Raw genomic sequence first — 19292 nt, 5'->3', positions numbered from 1 at the left:
AATATTTTATTCATTACTTTTTGTGTTAAATAAAGATGTAAAGTTTGATTAATACATTACACAAAAGTAAGAGTCTATGGTTGGTAGGTTGAAATCCATTTAATGGACTCTTAGCAAAATATGAACCGAGCTGCTGTAAGATATTTTGGAAAACTATTTATTGTGGTGCTGCGTAGTAAAAAGATAAGATAAAAAGTTGGAGTTGCAAATATGAACAGTGAAATTGGCTGTCATTATACTGATGCAAGTTTCACTTCCAGAGGAAAGCTGTCTGATTTATCTGCACATATTTAGTGTATTAGACTGATTTTTCTTTGTTTTTGCTAAACCTTTCAACTTTCATGTTGCTAAGTGTCCCCACACTAGAAAACCACCAAAATACTGATGAATTAGGAAAAACTAAAAGAAAAATATTTTATTTGCAAAAATCTGCTGATGTGGGAGAAATCTGAAGGTCAGTGATATGTCAGAGTCCCTTTTAATCAAAGCTGCTGTGCCTGTCATTTGAAATGAAACTACAAACTGTGCTGAACTTGCATTATCCTGCACTGAAGAAAGGATGACTTCTTCAGACCTGGCACAAATATCACCTAATGTAACCTGAAGCAGCTCAATGCAGAGAGGCCTGACAGACAGGCTCTGTAAGGGAATTAGAATATATTTGAAAAGTTATTTTATTCCAGTAACTCAAACTACAAATCAAACATATTACATAGTTTAATTACAAACAGACTGATATTTTCAAGCCTTCATTTTTTTTAGTTATGATAATTTAACCATAACCTTTATAATTTGAGACATATTTAAAACAGAAATTTCAGCTTCATAAAAAGAATGTTTAATACCTTCTTAAAAGTTGCTATTTTCAGCAGTTTGTTTTATAATCCTTCAAATGAGTTGCATCAGAATGTGGACTTCTTGTTTATTGAATATGGACAACATGCAAAGTCTTTCACAAGTTTCTAAGCCCCTGAAACATTTTAAATAGTCACAATTGGACTAAGACCAAGAGTTAGTTTGATTTTGTTAAATCAGAGTAATATATCATCTCCTCAAAACACAGTGTCAGAAAAAAAACACTTACCATTTTGTAATAAATATTTAATTTGGGGTTTATGTGAGAGACAAAGACAACACCTTTCAAGGACTGAAAATCTGAAAATCTTGACATTCATTTGTATTTGGCCTCCCTGAGTTGATATTATAGCCAAGTTATATTTTTGACTTGATCCAAAATTAGACTAAAATACTAAATGGCATGAATACTGATCTAAGCTTTTTTATCGTATCTCTGACTGCATGTTTGGGGTTATTGTTTGACTGGAAGGTGAGCCTTCATCCTTTTCCACCATCTTTTTCAGCTCCTGTTAGGTTTTCCTCTGGGATTACCTGAATTTAGCTCCATCCACTTTCACATGAACTCTGACTGAAACTTCTCCTTTCCTGTTGAAAAAAAGCTTGTCCACTGAACCACCATGTCTTTACATAGTTGGTGATGAGTGAAAAGAGCAAAGTGCAGTTTTAGTTTGTGCTGCACATTGAGGTTTTTTTATACAGGTCAAGAGCTTCAAATTGGTCTCATCTGACCAGAGCACTCTCTGTCACGTGTTTGCTCTGTCCCCTGCATGACCTGTGGCAAACTGCAGCACTTCTGAAGGATTTCTCCCACTTGTTTTGTCACTGCCGAAAAAAAAGCCCATATTTTTGGAGTGTATGACTTAGCGTGGATTCACACCAGCCCTGTTGAATCAAACTCTTGGCTTATTTGTCCAGAAAGGACAAGGTGCGAGTGTGCAATTAAACTGATGAGGACCAAAAAAGCCTCTCTTGCCAAAGTCAAAAGCGAAATCCTAAAGCACTGAAATCTGATGCCGTTCTATTTATGTTTATGTTTCATGATGAAGGAAGTTGTGCTCATGTTTTTGGGTCATTTCTTTTGTTGCTCTTGGTGAAGCGCCACCAGAGGCGAGAAGGTTTCTCTAAAGGTTTGGATCTTTTAACACATTGCTCTGTGAAAGCAAACATTTATCAAATGTTATAATGTTGGTCCCCAGTTGAACCAAGTCAACTGGATTATCAGGTGTGAAAATATCCTTTTAGTTGTATGAACAGATTTCTCTATCTGAGTTCTGGATCTCTGAAGTGCTTTTCGGCCTCTTCTCCTCTCTGTAACCAGCCTGAGTTTAACTGGACAGTGAGGAAGAGATCATGTTACAAAAGTACTGTTCTCAATAAGTAGGTTTATTATAAAGTGATGATCACAGTGAAAGTACGTTTTACACAATACAATAACCTGTAAACCAAATTACAATTGATTCGGACATACAGCAAGGTAACCTCTCCTTGCCTCCGATGGATAGTTATTGACACTGTTATGTTATCAATTCATCTGCACCTTGCACCTACAAGTTCTCATACAAACAATGAAAAAAAAATTCCACCCTAAAATCTACCAGGTCTTGGTAGGTTTCCAGTTGTTTTCCCACTTTTAGATGGTGTATTGAAAAAAACCTTGTATAAACTTCAAAACAACCTCATCCCTGGAGTTTCTTTACTGTATTGTTTGCTCTTCATGAAGTTGTTTATTGATTAATGTTTATTTATTGGTTTATTGGTTAATGTTCTCTAAAAAACCTCTTATTCCTCCACAGGACAGTTGGATTTATACACATTTACTTATTACCACTAGTTAATTTCCTTGGATTTTATTGAAGGATATCAGATTACAGACACACATGACACACTTTTCAGATTCCTCCTCCCCGTTCACAATTATATACTCCTTTCTGTTGTTCTGTTGATTTATTACATAAATCCATCTGAAATACATTACATTTGTGTGCGTGTGTAATGTTACATAATGTGGAAAAAGTGCAATACTTGATTATTGTTTCCAAGCTGATGTACACTAGTGTAATATTCTGGTTTTCACAAAATGCAAAAGGGAAATGAAAATATCAATAGCAGTAAATGGAGAACTGTGCATGCTGTATGAATCTGCTGCTCTATCTCTTTGTGTAATATAAAATTCTAAAAAAAAAAGTGATGGAACTTGAAATATCTTTCTACAGATGTGTCTTAAAATATATTAATACCATCAGACACCATGAGGATTTTAAAGAAAATTTAGATAAGCCTGATAAATAAGTAAGAACAAGACTAAAGTGATTGGAAAAATATTTTGTTAGTTAGGTAAGCTTATTTGTTACTCCCTCAAGGCAAAGAATAAAATAAAAGTAAAGTAGTTAAAGCTTCCTGTCTCCATCCAATCCAAAACACGTTGCCACGGGTTGCAAAGGTTTGAAAGATGAACTCTTACTGGATGAGAAAAACAGCAAACTAAAAACAGCTTTGGGGTATTTTAAAGACACATGGACAGCAGTGTTTTACTTCACAAAGAATAGTAAAAGTAATACTTTTAAAGTTAGGCACTGTCTTCCATCTTTTGGAGGATTGAGTCTCCAGTAACAGATAAAAATGTTAAACAATGCCTCAACTTTAATTAAATTCAAGCATCATTTGTCTGCAGAAGAAATAGAAGTATAATATCTGGATAGAGGTTGGACTATTTCAGATAAAACTTTCTTCAGAGTAACATTCCTTAGTTTTATGTCAGTGATTTGGTTCATATTGAAATACAAATAAAAATACTAAAAATTATATTTGATTAAAGATTAAATTTATTACACTGGAAGCCAAAAAACATAATTTTAGCCAAATATCGTTTGCTTGGAAGTTCCCCATTAACATCAAATTAATTGAAAATATTTCCATAGTCAGAACAAGCAATGATAAATTTTGTCATTTAGTTACTAAACAGGTTGATTTCAGGCTCTGTAATTTACCAGTGGATCTTAAGGGAATAAATTATTTGGACTAGAGATCAGGAAGTAGTTTCTCTTGGCATTAATGAGAAGTGGAACAGTCATATCAGGTTATGTACTCAAACTGGAAACTGGAAAATCTTTGTGGGTGGGCATTCATGTGTAAAATTACATGAATCTTTAATCCTCCTGTTGCTGCTCCTGTTAAAAGACGTTGGTGCCTCCTGACCCACTTCTCTTGTAGGGGGTGTCTTATCACATGTTCCACTTTATTATAATAAACAAAAGGACAATTAGCATATCACTGCTGTTAAAAATAATTAGAAGAATCATCCCTGAGGGCTGATGTTGTCGAAGCTCCAAAAACACAACAAGGCTTGACTTTTTAATTGTTCACTGGTTGCAGTCTGGTAACGATTTGACGACTAAATCATAGGAGATCCACCTTTTTAAGTTTGACACCATTCCCTTCAGTTCATTTAGCAATAGTTGGTAAACTAATGTGAATGTGAAGCAGCTGTAATTGCAACTTAAAGGTTTTTCAAACTAACTCTGCTACAGGTTTGAAACTCCGAGACATGACAGTGAAAACTGAAACATTTTTGCACTTTTATTCTGAACATTTGTTGCCTTCACTCAGTCTTAGAACACCTGCTGCGATGTCAAAGCAGCCTCATGCAAAAACATAAAACTTCTGTGTTCTTTACACAGAAATAGCCAGACTAAACGCCCGACTAGCAGCATGGTGGGACCCCAGAGATATTCGCCCGTCTGTATGTTATTTTCAAGAGAGCTTTAACACGGCTGAAGTTAATCTGCTTTAAATTTAATGTGAGTCTGAGGTTATAGCAAGAGCAGAATAATACAAACAACTAGAATGTGTGGTTATTCTCTGAAAAGGCCATTCCCAAAAGGCATCTTAGTTTTCCAGGTGGAAAAATGTGACATATTGAAAGCCAGCAGAGATTATAAGATGAAGGGCAGGAGTGTTGTATGCATGTGGATGCAAGCGAATTGAGAATAAGAATTATTCATCTAAACTGCACTGTGAAACTTCATAACAGAGGAGATAACGATATCTGTTGGCAGTCTGTGTGAATAACTCGACTCACCAGCAGTTTGCAAAGATAAATGCTGCACTTCTTGTCATAAAGCATCATTATTTTCTTATAAACACCACATGTATCTGGTGACATACTTGTCTTCTTCAGCTAGCTGCCTTTGTGATGCTATAAGGATTAATATGAATCAGTTCTCCAGTTAATGCAGAGCTTTTTCTGTGTGTTTCTTTTATTTCTTCACTGTCAAGGTTTTACTTATTCACTTTGTGCTTCTCAGTTAATAGATCAAACTACTCAGGATGCATTTTGTCTGCCTAATTCAGATTACACCGTGTTCCAAATGATTATGCAAATTAGATTTAAGTGTCATAAAGATTTTTTTTTCTTGTCCTATTAAATTTATATAATTAATTTCAGAGAGCTGATTGAGCTCTAGTGAGCTCAATTAAAGAAAATCTTTCTTTATCTGCTTGTTCGTCTGAGATCAATGGGAGGCTGGTGTGTGTGTATAGTGGTCACTGGGCAGAAACTTTGGTACAACTGAGACTCCCACACGCACAGGCGCGCACGCACCCACACACAGACACACACATGCACCCACACACCCACACACACTTAAGAGCAATATAAAAAGATCAATTAACCTAACATTCATACTTTTGGAGAAAGACCTGATGAGAATCCAGACATGCAAATTTTAGGTAAATATTTTCTTGCATATTTCATAATTATTGCTCTTTTATGCTTTTTAAAGGTATGTAATCTAATTATGTAGATATTTTATCAGCAATAAATGCAAAAGCAAACGTTTTACCTTAATCCCCATAACCGAACTAACTTTCCCACATGACTGTAGGATAACACTAAAGCCAGGTGTCTGACGTGAATGCTGCTCAGAAACGCAAATTGTCTTTGCTTGAGCAGACTTCATAGTAAAATGAGTGTTTGACACAAGTTATATAGAGCAATGCATTCAGTCCATTGGTGAACTGTGTGTAGAAACAGAAATACACACAGAAACTCACAAAGTTGCCACACTGTCAGGTTGAATTCGATCCTAACATTCGCTACATGGGATGAGCTGCAAGGGCATCTCTCTTTGTTCATTCCTCCTGTCTCGACTCCGCTGTGTCTTCTTCCCATCCGTGACTCGGAAACATCCCCTCAGACCCCAACGCTCATTAGACCAGCAGCAGGACCAGAATTCATTTGTTCTCTCTCTCTCTCTCTCTCTCTCTCTTTGTCTACCACAACTGATTTGTAAAGCTTCAAGGAAACAGCAGAAGAAAGACGTAAACACCCAGACGGAGTGAACCCGCCACCAGAAGCTGCACACAGTGCTCTGTTGTGATTGTACCATGCAAAACAGCCTCCAGCTGTTGTTGCATGAAAAACGACCTAATTCAAGAGTGCATCATCAAAAGATGTTACCAGAACATCTTAAATCTGAGCTTCGTAGCACAAATCAAACGTCAAAGGGCAAATTCTTTAGCTTGAGAAATATGAACCTGATGGATTACATACTAATGATGGAAGTCACTTGTAGAAGGCGTCCAGAGGGAATATTACCCAACTCTGCAGTTCCCTTAAGGAATGTTAAGTATTTTAGAAAGTGCCTGCTTTTAAGTTCCGCAACTTTCGTCTTTCAGGTCAGTCCCAAAGGTCTCATTAAACGAATTTCCAGCCACAGTACACAGATGTTTTCAGCAAACAAAATATAAATAAGTGTGAGTTTATCAATATGCATAAGCAATTAAAATAAGAAATGTGCTCCACATTCAAAAACACTAAAATAGTGTCTCATTCCTACAAAACATCTCATAAAAGACATGTTTATCTTATTTTATGACAGTTGTAAAGGTGCATTTCTGCAGGCAGAAAGCTAACAGCTGCAAACAAGAATACTTGTTGCTTCCAGGCCAACCTGAGTTGATGTGCTGTTAGACAAATGGACAATTTCTTTGTGAGGAAAAAACACAAAAATATACTTTGATTGGCATTATTTAATATGTGTCTTACACTCAAAACAACATGAAGAAGCAACTGAAACACTTGTTACTAACTTTTATTTTTCTCCCTAAGGAATTACCCTAAACAAAGAGACTAGTTCTAATCCACCAGTTTTATGTCTGACAACCAATCAACATCAGACCCCATTAGCATTAGCATTACATTAACTTTTAAACTTCAAGCCAATTTGGTATGTCTTTACCAGATTTGATCATGCAGACTGACATTTTGCAAAAGTTCTCAGGCTCGGTCAGATTGGGTCGAGTGTGTGAGTGAATTTTAAAGTTTAAGTCTTGCTTTTTTATAATTTAGAGCGGGTTTTTGACTGAGCCATTTTCAAAAACTAATATATTTTATCTAAACATACAGCTCTGAGTGTATCTTCAGGGTCTTTGTCTGACCAGAGTATTCTTATCAGCAGGTTTTCTGTGTTTCCTACATGTTTTATGGCAAACCGTACACTATTTGCGCTCTTGGAGAGCAGATGGTGAGAAAATGCATTTATTTTCTTCAGTGTGTGACTGGTTTGCTTTGTGTGTTTTCACCTTGCAGATTCTATGAAGAGCTAACAAACTGCACACACCTGTTGGCAATGAACATGAGCTGTTACTGGCCCAATCGACTGGTGGATGCGTTCTTCATCCAGGTCCACAGGCTCTACTTCCATGACTGCCCAGTGTCTGGACGACAACTCAGGGACCCTCCAAAACGCATTTTGGGTCCTTTCATAGTGGTTCCCATCCTGGTCACCCTCCTCATGACGGCCCTGGTGGTGTGGAGGAGCAAGCGCAGTGAGGGGATTATTTAATAAAGGGAACAGTCAAGGGCTGCACCAGTGACAGTGCTGGGATTATGTTAGAAGGTAAAGATGAACTCCAGGCCATAAAAATAAGTTCCACTTCAATGGATCTGTGAAGACATTAACGTTCGTTACATTTTTGTTTCATCTTCAAAGATTTGAGTCTTTTCTTGGGTTTACCAAGCAACTTTTGCTGCAATGTTCACTTGAATCTGGACCAGAAAACTGACTGGTGATAGTATGTTGTACATAGAACTATTTTGTTCTGTGAGGAACTGCTCAAAAGGACGTGTTGTCAACAACAAAGGAACAGACAATTAAAAGCTCCGATAGGAAACCCACGAATATTCTCGTCCTTACATGTATACATGCACTGTACCTAAATTACACATAATATGAACAGCTTTGTGATTATTGTGTCATGATTTTGTTGCATTTGATGTATTTTATCTACACTACCAGTTCTCCCCAAATCAAGACAGAGAACAGTGAAGCAGATGCTCAGTTCAGGTAACGGGAAGCATGTTTTGGAAAAGTTTGTCAAACTCCAGCTTACTTTTTAAGAACTTCCACATATATAGCCATGAAAATTACAATAAGTTAAACAGTGGGCAGATGATATTGGAAAACACAACTCCAGATAAATAGAAGATTCAAAGCAGTGGGTAACTTTAAGTTAGCCAACGCACAACGCTCCTGAGCACCGTCATTGCCCAAAGCAAAGCTTGTGAATCATGAACCTTGGGTTTCGATTGATTTATGATCTCTCAGTGTAGTAGAGTGTGCCGCGTGAACTTGTCCTTCATTGATGTTTTCAAATGCTCTTTTTCCTTTATAAATTCATTGACCTGTAACCTGCCTGTCAGCAAAACACACTTTGAGATACACCCACAGTTTGTACTTTGTGCCAAAACCTCGTGAAGAAAAGAGAGAGCCATATTTGTTATGAAACAAATATATACAACGGATTCTGTTGGAATGACTTTCACTGACTGATTCTGAAATCTGTGATTGTGAAGAGATTTTCAATAAAATGTCTGAAGTGTGTCGAATACATATGCCACAGATTCTCTGCACTGATACAATTAGAGAAAGGGTTTTTTAGCATGTGCAGTTTTTATTATGAATCTTGAATTCAAATCTTTTTGTGACTCAACAAAGATGCACCTCAATGGCCAGGAAGTTGCTAAAATTTAATGATGGGGCTCCAAATTTATGACATAGAGAAATCTTTCTCTGTGTACCAGAAATTTCATATACTCCTCAAAAATTTGCAGGTAAGTTCAAGTCAAACCTGAGTAATTAAAAGAGGAAATCCACCTCAGTTATTTCTTGTTTTAAGGACAGCATCACACTTCTTGTTCAGTGTGTTTTAATGTATCAGATGTCTTAACATTTAAGATTATTTTTAAGTTAATCATGCAATGTTTACAACAGGAGTTCAACAAAATTTGATGAATTTATCCCCTCAGTCATCCTTCACTTATGGAAAATTGGCATGAAAAATGTGTGGAGTCTGAGCAAAAATATTATCATAAGGATTACATTTAATGTTTACCCAAAAAGGTGGTAATTGCTACATTTTGCAATTAGACTTTAGTACTTTTAGTTAAGAACACAAAGATAAAGTGAGATTAGATTTCAGGAAGTAAGGTAATGGTGAGGCTAGTATGATGCTTAACTAGTTGGCAGAAATTATTTTGTAAATCAACTATCTATGCTGAAGGGGGGTTTTTGTAGGTAGAGAGCCTTTCTCCTGACAGGCTCCAGCAAGACTTCAATTTTCCAACTCGCTCCACTTTGGTGCTTTAACTGGAACTGACGCATAGACTGGTAAAGGTCATTCCATCACCTGCCAAGCATTTCCTTTTTTTACAAACGGCATAACCCAACTTCCAGAGTAGTGTGAACAAAACTTCAACCACAAAGATCTCCTACCCCTAACCTCATGATTTGCACTGTTAGGTAAAGGCAATTTCTGAATCTTCCAGAAATGAAACTAGAATCAGAACATTGTCAAATATTCCACTGGCTTAGAAAAACAGACATAAACCAATGTTAAGTGTTTGAAAAGCACTTGTTATACACTGCTCCTACACAGAAAAAGAAGCAGATACCACTTGAGTTCTTGCCAAAAATATTTTTATCCCTAACTTCTAAACAAAATCTCTTAGATACAAGTAAAAACGCCACCAATCAAGTGGGCTCTTGTGGGCCATGCGGCTCCTCTATTTATAGAGGAGCCGCATCGTAAACTCGGTCTCAACGACCGACTACTGCAGGGCCTGCACAAAAGATCCAGTCTTCCTGGACCAAACTTCCAATGTTTGATATTGTTACAGTTTTATCAATTCTGATGTCAAAACTTGTAAATCTCTGAAGTCAGATGTATGTGAGACAGATGAAAATTCACTGTCACAGAGTCGGACTCTAACTCAGAAGTTGATTCTCCCTGGTGAATAACTTATGTAGAACAAAGGGGAGCTGAGGATAGTTAGACTGAGGCCAACACTGAAAGTGAAGAACCGCTGATACCCAGACAGAAGCAATGGTTGGTCTGTGCAGTCATTAAATAACTATCAAACTCATTGAATGAGAAGAAATCAGAAAGATTAAGGCTAAATATTGCATCGATAGAGACTGTTAAATCTTTGTTCGAAAAAATTTCTATCCTTCATAATGACTGGAAACCATCTCAATTTGAGGTTACAGAGAGTCCAGGAGGTATTTTTTGGACTCAACAGAAAAATTTAAAACTTAAAGTTGAAGTTTTTCTAAGTTGGAGGGCAAGTTGCATTAAACTCTGTAAAAATTGGATGACTGAAACTGTGGGATACATTTCCATATGTATTTTCCCCTTATATTTATAATGCATATGTATAGTTCCCTTACATAAATGCATTATGCATAAGATTATAAGCATAATACCATAAGGATATAATATTAGAAAATTATATGCATATACACAAACTCAATTTCTACTCCTGTCTTTCGCACAAATGCAAATCCACATCAAATACAGTTATTTGCATTCAAATGCATCATTCTTCTTTTACATACAACACGACATAGAAACTTCAATAAATACAGTCAGATTATTTAGAGAGGTTTCAGTATCCTTATATATAGGGACACTGAAGATTATCGAGAAGGAAAACTGGAAGATGAAATGTTTTCCCACAATTCAATCGGGATTAAACTGTAATCTGCTTGATTACAGTTTAATCTGTAATCCGCTTGATTACAGTTTAATCCCGCTGAGTCTGCTAGTTTCAGTATCAAATCTATCAATCTGTCTAAATTTACACTAACTGATCTCCTTCATTACTAAATTCAAACAGCGTTAACATTACATTTTGTAGTATCAAATAAATACTTTCAATTTTTTTTAGCAAAAATTATAAACCTGGTTTACATTATTCGTTTTGCTAAATTTAAGCTAACTAGCAAAAGCTTTACTATCAAATAACATTAAAGTATTTGTAAAATGTTTCAATTTAACAACTGAATGATTTTTATTCAGGCATAAGGGAAAAATCCTACGGAATTTCAGGCATATTTTTGTCTGACTTTCCGTGTTTGGACAATTCCTGACAATATAATCCAGCATGCATTAGTGTCAAAGGATCAACAAAATGCAAAAGTCACAATGCAAGACCAAAAATCAAAAAGGTTATACTAAAATGGAAATAATGATAAACTTGCTAGGATAACTTCTGATTTAGCATTGCATCTGTTGTGGCTTTTTTTCAGTTTTGATGTGGATTTTTCTATCCCACAATGCACCTTAACAGTGGATTCTTTGTCAGGATAATAATAAATTAGCGGTGTAGTTTGCTTTATATATGGAGTTATTTATTGAACCTGAAATACGGAAACCCAGATAAACTTCCTAAGCTAAGAACATATAAAAAACAAATACCAATGCTGTTTAATTGAAAAGCTTCTTTCAGCCAGAGTTCAGCCAATAGCTGTGCAGAGAGAATAAGCGAGAGGAAGAAAAGGTGGAAGAGCAATGTCTGACGTCAGGACCTGCTCCAATCCTCCTCCTCTTGTCTCCTCATGTAGAAGACAGACAACATAATGTTATCCACAGATGTCTGTCGCTGATGTCAGTTCATGTCATTTCCTAAACTCAGAATGCGGCTCCACTTTCTCCCATGTGGCTCTGGTGTATTTATGTCTCTTTCTGTGTCCCAGAAGACCCTCAAGAAACATTTAAATCCACCAGCAGGCAGCCTGGGAGGTAATAGCCTAACAAGAAGGCCAAATCGAGTAAATTAAGTGACAAAGACCTTTACATCTCTCCATTAAAACCAAGAAACCTTGTTTGGCTGGGAATCAAAATGTCATATATTTATTAATGAATTATCATGTATACAGCCGCAAAAGAGTGAAAAACGAGTAAAAATAAACTACCAGGCATGTCAATAGATTTGCATATGTCAAGGTAAGCATCCCCTGTTTACCTTCTCATCATCATCGTCACCATCATCATAGCTGGCAGCTTCATCAGACCTGTCTCACGCTCCACTCTCTAAAGCTGTAGAGTCCTCTGTATCTTGAGACAGAGGCGGGGAGGGAAAAGATGGAGAATATCGAGGAAAGAGCGCTGGTGGGTGGAAGGAAAGAAAAGGGAACGATGCATAAGGAAAAAACTGGGGAGGAAGCACCAGAACTCTAAATAAGTGAAAAATGAAATTGTACTAAAAAGAAGCATATGACAGCACAACCCAGCGGATGTATTTATTCCCTCAGGGTAATCATGGATGAGACATAAGGGATGGATTTGTTTATGAAGGAGCACAACTGTACATTTTCCCTTATGAAGAACTATTTTAAAATGTGACAGATGACTGAGCTGGCTGCAGGGAATAAAACTCAATCAGCAAGCAGTGAAATAAGGAACCACCTGGATTTAACTAAACAAAATACATTTTCCCAATGGGAAATATGATCATAATTAACATATTTTAGCTTGTAATAACCCTTTAAGTCTTAGCTATAATACCTACAATAACAAGTGATTTTGGAATTTCTTGTGTGTACAGCTCGAGTGTGCATTCCCTTTGTATTTAGTAGAATTATATTCAAACTGTATTGCTAGGGACACATAATGTTCCAAACCGTAATTATTTCTCCAAAGAGAAAAATATTCAGAGTTAAAGCTTTGTAATTTTTTTGTGCTATGTGGATGAAAAAAATTGAAAGGACTCTTTTAACTTGGTTTTAGTTCAGTGATTATGTTCGAAAAACAACTGAGCTGCAGGTTTCCTGTAAGATGTGACAGTTTCAAATCCAACAGAAAATGATTTTATTTGCGTCACAAATGTCAAAGAATGTAAAGTGCCATGCTATTTACATATGCTTACTATATATTCATCCAAAACATTAAACTTTTAATGAACCAAAAAATATATCTAAAATTTTTGGTTTAGATCTTTCGATCACCATTCAGAACCAAACAATTGAAAGAATTTTTGTCACTTTGCTAATCAATTGCTGCATCAGAAGTTTCCACTGATAATTTTCAGTTCTTTTGATTTTGTCTCACTTTAAAATCTGGAGCTAAGAGTTGAAACACTCTTACATTATTGACTAGTAAATGTAAGAGTGTTCCCACCCTTGCATAGTTTTAGCAGCGGGGCAGCAGAGCCTTTCATTGGGACTAAACATCTGTGTAGTCCAGAGACAACAGCTTATTAGTGAGGCTAATGGGGTGGAAAAAGCCTTCAGTTTGTCAGGAAACATGCATATTGGACTCTAGAGCATTTGAAAAGGGTCTTTTTCTCTGATGAGCCATGACTTAGCCTGTCATGATAATGCAAATGGCAGAAAAAGTGAGACAGCTATGAACTGAGTGTTTTCCAGAGAAGCCTGTGGAGGCAGTGTGGTGATATGGGGTTGAGTAGGTTGGACAGGTCAGTGTTAGGAAATGTTATCTTTCCAAAATTGTCCAGTCAGCTTATTACGATACTTCTTTTTCACATGAAATGATGAAGGAAGGTTTCTAAATCTCTCATTAAGACTGAGCGAGATGCAGCACCCTCTGTACCTTGTCGCATTCTCCTTCTGTTGTATTGTTAAAAAAAGAGAACAGTGACAAATGCAAGAGCGGTAACTCGTTTACCCCCTATTGAATTATCTATTCTCCTAGTTGATGTGAACACCTGCTTCTGCAGAAACCCACTGAGATTACTTTGCCTATTAAAGACAATTAGCATGGGAGCTACACCTGAAAACTCAGAAGCTGCTTTTGAGGTTATTCATGTAGGATGCAGTTGACAGCAAACTCTCAGTGGAAACAACATGGACTACAGACAAGGGAGATGTTTTACAGAGTTTAAACGTCTCAGCTCTTCCATGAACAGTTTTCATTTTGTGCGGTGTGTGAATGCAGACATTTTGAAGTCATTAGAGGTAAAATAAGACATCAATGTGTGTAGCCACACCACTCACTCACTGATCTGTGACGAAAGACATGTCATTTGTGGCCGATCATTTAAGAAATGAGGCTGCTTCACTGTTGCTAGGGAAAGTGAGTTCACCTAAATAGTTTGGATGTGTTTAAATATCACAGCCTGACAGCTGACAGCTCCGTTTTAGCAAGAAGTGAAGCTGAGCTGGTGCACAGAAAGCTGCTGGGTATGAGCTGGCTTCACTATAGTGCTCATGTTTGGTGCATAATACTACCGTGGGTCAGCATCACAAGATATTAAATATGACAGAAGTTGCACAAAGGTTTGTATGTTTGTATGCATAAAACAAAACAGTTTGCATTTTATTTACAAAATGTTAATGTTTTCACTATCTGGTCTTCAATCTCAGTCTTAAGCATCCTGATTTGCATTAAAACATGGATGACTTGTAGTGCAGTTTGTGCAGATCAGTGATCATGACTGCATTGTTTTTAAGCCTTTATTGTTGCTCTGCTTCAACAAAGCAGAAAAGATGGAGGCTTATTTAATTACACCGTTTCTGTGTAAGTCGGCATGACTAAATGTATTATTGTTTGCAGTTTTCCAAGTTAATCTCGCAGCACACTGAAATGCCTCCCACAGCTGGAAACAGTGTGGGCCGCTTCTGAAGCAGAACAAATGAAATAGCGAGGCACTTTACTCTTAGGCGCAGTGAGAGGCGTGCAACGCAACACCAGAGTCCACTTGCTTCTGTTCATTGACTGGGACAAACACTTGGACGGACGTGGACGTCTGACACGCCTGAATGTGGACATGTAAAGACATTTACTGATGAAGCTTCGAAACACCGCGCTTCATCTCTTTTATATGTTCAAGAAAATAAATTCAGCGAGTGTGTGCGTGTGTGTGTACGTGGACTCTTGGTGAGAAAACTTGCACTCGATGTGGAACTGACAGCATGAAATTATGATCAGCGACAAATAGAAGGTTGTAAGTTTGATTTCACCAAAAGCAATCTCCGCTTTTATTGATCATCTGTCAGACTGACAGCCTAAGGAACGCCAAAGCGGAAAAAACACAACAAATGCTGTAAAAACTATTTGTAAACACTCACAGCAACATTTTTTTTAACTCAGCAGCATCTTCTATAACCATAATCAGAGGAGGAGGAGCACCAGGTTATTTACTTTCATTTTATATGCATCAAAAATGGAGAATAAAAGACATTTGCCCATTTTTGTTAAGATCACATTAATGAAAAATGCATCCAAACACAACCAGCTGTAAATGTATGGGGCCTTGTAAAAGTATTTACACCCTTTTGTATATTGTGTCAGACTATCTGCTGCAAAAAAAAAATTATGTTATTTTTTTGATAGACCAAAACAAAGAGGTGAAGTTTAAGTAGGGAAGAAATTATGGTGTTTTTGCAGAATAAAGATGTATAATTTTGATGGGCAATTGCTTTTGGCTCCATTTTACTGTGGTACATATAAATAAACTCTAGTGCAACCACGTGCCTTCAGAAGTAATCTGCTGATAGTAAAACTATTTGTTGTTCACTAATAAAGCCAAAAACATGAAAGAATGATGATGCCAAGATGTATTTTTTGGCCAACACCCTGTGAACACAACATGCCCTGTAGTGCAGCACAGTGGTGACAGCATCATACTGTGGGGCCAAGTTTATTCAGCAGAAACTTTAAACCTGGTCAAAGTTGATGGGAAGATGTATGAAGCTCAATACATGACAGTTTTTGAAGAAAACTTGTTTCAACACTGGAAAAACTTCAATCTCGAGGACAACCAGCAGGACAACGACTATTGAAACATAGCCAGAAAGTTTAAGATTAAGGTATTTGTTACAAATGGCCAAGTCAAAGTCCAAGTCTAAAGCAAATTAAGAATCTGTGGTAAGACTTAAAAGATTTCAAAAATAACCAATGTTGTTATAAGTATGGGACAGAAACTTCTCTTGAGAAGGAACTGACTTGGGAGGATGAGGAGCTGAATATGGTTACATCTTTATATTTTTATTTGTAAAATAAATAAAAAAAATCATTTGTCATTTTCCATCTATTTCACTATTATGTGCTACTTTATGTTAGTTTATAACATAACATCCCGACAAATGGATTGAAGTTTAGCTGCCATCACTAACAGCATAGATGTTGCCAAACAAAAACTCTTTTTCTGGTGGACGTAGCTGTTAAAAACCCCAACCTGGCTTCCCATTGTTGAACATAAGCAAGATAAATAAACGGCGTTGACGATTTATACTCGGTTAATGGTTCTGACTCCAAGCACACTGCATTTGAACATCAGCACCAACAATCCATACAAAAAGCTGAGCACCATCCTCTGTACATCATCAAAGGCCATTCTTATCATCATCCAAACCTTACAAACTCTTCATCACAGTGCAGGGAGCCAATATGAGTTTTCCCAGAGCAAGACTTACAAATATTACTCTGAATGATGACTGGCATGTTGCGCGTGTTACAAATCCTGATCTCACTGAGACTTTTTGTCATTTATTCTCCCTAATAGAAAACCACAGGTTATTGCCCTGAGGTAACACTCAGGCTGCCCAGGCTAACAATTTATGAGCACAAAGTGAAATCAAACAGAATGTCTGAGGGGATCCAATTGTTTTTTTTAATACACTACAGGGGACTGAATTACCACTTTGTGTTGGAGTAGGGAAATAAAGCGAGGTGGGAAATAAGTGAGTGAGAGATTAAAAGGAGATTGATGTTGAACCTAATCTTCAATGGCATTATTGTTCTCTCAATTAATTCATTGAAAGGACAAAGATATATATTTTTTGTCCACATATCTAAAACAAAAAAATCAAGTTTTCAAATTTTACCTGGAGGCCAGTGAAGCGATCAAAGCAATGGAGCTTTGTGGTCAACTTGGTTTAAAGGGATGCAAAATTCTTACTTTTTTAATTTTATATATGATCCATTCAGGTCTCTACCACTTAGTGCTTAAGAAATCTCTTCAACCATTTTTTGGTAATAAATTAATGTTTTTTGGTTTGTTTGTTTTTTTCAAAAACTTCTGAGGTGTTGAGTCAAATTCCAAAGGCACTGCGTCAGCCCTGTTACCAAGTCACCAGTATGTTTGGTCAGCTGATTGTACCGCTGCACAATGGTTGCTGGGAAAGACAGGTGTTATATTGTAGACTGCACCACCAACAAGAATGTGTGGCATTCTTGTTGGTTGTGCAGGAGGTTTCACTTCTGCTTTTCAAAGATGTACAGTTGTATGAATGCACATCTGTTTCCAGTAATTTTCCTGTAACCATTGAGTGAGGGCGCAGCTCATTGTGAAAGGAGCTCTAAATTGGCCTGACGGAATTGAAATCTCATTATCAAAGAATGATATTGTGCAAAAAATGCAATGGACATGTTTTGTTTTCCTCAATTTAGCCAGCAAAAAGAAGCTACCCTCCACAAACTCCAGCACTGCACTCATCCATGATGGGAAATAAATGGACATCATTTATGCCGGCAGCAATATAATTGGTGTTCTTTTTCCATTTGATTTCCCCATAATATAGTGAGAATATGACTAAGGAGATGAGTCATGTGATAAAAAAGAGAGTAGGTTATTCATTCTGACAGATGATCTGAAAGAATGAAAAAGCAGGGAAATACGTTCGTGTAGGTAATGCTATTCACCAGATCAAGAAAACATGCACACACAGGAAGCAGCGAATATTAACTCCACCGGCTCAGCTGCTGTTAAAAGTTTTCTGAAATGAAATCTACTTTTGTTCAGATCTGACTCGAGTTAAAAAAAAAAAAGAAACTCTCAACATTTTCCCCTCTGGCAAAATATATTTTCATCTTCTCTGCTGCTAACCGTCTCTGCAAGTCAAGATCTTTGTTATAACCTGTTCCCTTCAAATTGTTCATTGTTCAACATATTCCCCCAAGTTACAAAAGTGCTGGCTTCAGCCAGTTTCTGTGATAAATGACCCTCCATCATTTAGGCTGATTAAGCTCCTTGTGTGTGTGGCAGTCAGGTGTGCCGTCCCCAGGGATCTCTTTAGCTTCTTGTTATTTTTCTTCCTCACCTCGTCTCTGGGCTTTCTCAAAGGTGAGGGGAAAATGTGCTGCTGGATAATTGAAGCTGTTTTGCAAGAGCTTATTGGAGATTGTATTGTGCTCAACAATGCTTGTTGGGGCCAGAAAATGGAAAGAAATCGGATTTATAGCACTAACCCATCTCGTTACTCGGTTGATGCTGTCAGCTGTCGCTGCAGGCCCAGGTTAATGCAATATGCAGTACCCACAGGGCAAGTGTACAGTTTGATTGTGGATCCTCCAAAGGTTGGTGCAGTGTGTGACTGACAGACATCTGCACTGTCTGCAATTCTCTCTCAACCAAGTCAAATTGTACGAATCGCTGACAGTAGGGAGATACAGTCAATTATTGTGGGTATGAATAGGACAGAGTGCCTAAATGTGCCTCACTACCAGATTGTGGAATGAAGAGTTCAGTTTTTCAAGTTCTTTATGACAATAGTCTAGCTTATAAAAGTAATTGTTATTAAAATAATCTGTTATTGTCAAAATATTGTGAACTTTTGCATGGTACTTTGTGTCTAGCACCATCAATTATATGGCACATTCAAAGTAACTTGAATCACCTATTTTCCATCCTGAGGCTTGGTTTGAACTTTAACAAGTTTAAGCAACTGAACATGTATACATTACAAAACTGCTAATGAATGTAAATCCATTAGCTTTGTAGCTCCACCTCATCAAACCATCCAACAATGTAGGGAACCCAGAAGAAGAAAGGACTGAACATCATCACATTGCAGTAAAAGATGTGGCAGTGCTGGTTGGTGAAAGACAAAGCAGGCTGGTAGTTTGTCAGGTTGTAGCTTGAATTGAATAACATCACAATATACTGCATTTTTTTAAAGAAAAGATTAAATTCTTAAGAGAAAAAAATAGTTTCTGATATTTTCTTTCTTGAGAGAAAGAATAAAAAGGGATGTTTGCCCTCTCTCCCCACTAGCCCACAAATCCACTAGGAAAAAGTAATGATATTAAAGAGAAAACATTGAAACTGCATGACAAAAGAAAACCACAAGACACCAAAAAATGAGCCCTGAGGCCAATTTTGAAAGATAGTTTTGCATCTAATGACTATTACT

General features: G+C 37.0%; 1 protein-coding gene across 1 annotated transcript in view; it reads left to right on the top strand.

Annotated features, from left to right (window-relative positions):
- The window catches only part of ramp1 (receptor activity modifying protein 1), a 47895-nt gene extending 39147 nt beyond the window's left edge, over window positions 1-8748 (top strand). Inside the window, exon 3 of the mRNA XM_055052990.1 lies at window positions 7448-8748. Coding sequence (XP_054908965.1) covers window positions 7448-7703 — 256 coding nt within the window. The 3' untranslated portion in view covers window positions 7704-8748. The remainder of the gene's footprint in view (window positions 1-7447) is intronic.
- Window positions 8749-19292: the final 10544 nt, after the last annotated feature.

This window comes from Poeciliopsis prolifica, unplaced genomic scaffold (genome assembly GCF_027474105.1).
Source record: "Poeciliopsis prolifica strain line A6 unplaced genomic scaffold, Auburn_PproV2 SCAFFOLD036, whole genome shotgun sequence".
Taxonomy (NCBI): Eukaryota; Metazoa; Chordata; class Actinopteri; order Cyprinodontiformes; family Poeciliidae; genus Poeciliopsis; species Poeciliopsis prolifica.
The sequence above is the reverse complement of the archived record's forward strand: the minus strand, read 5'-3'. Positions and strand labels throughout refer to the sequence as shown.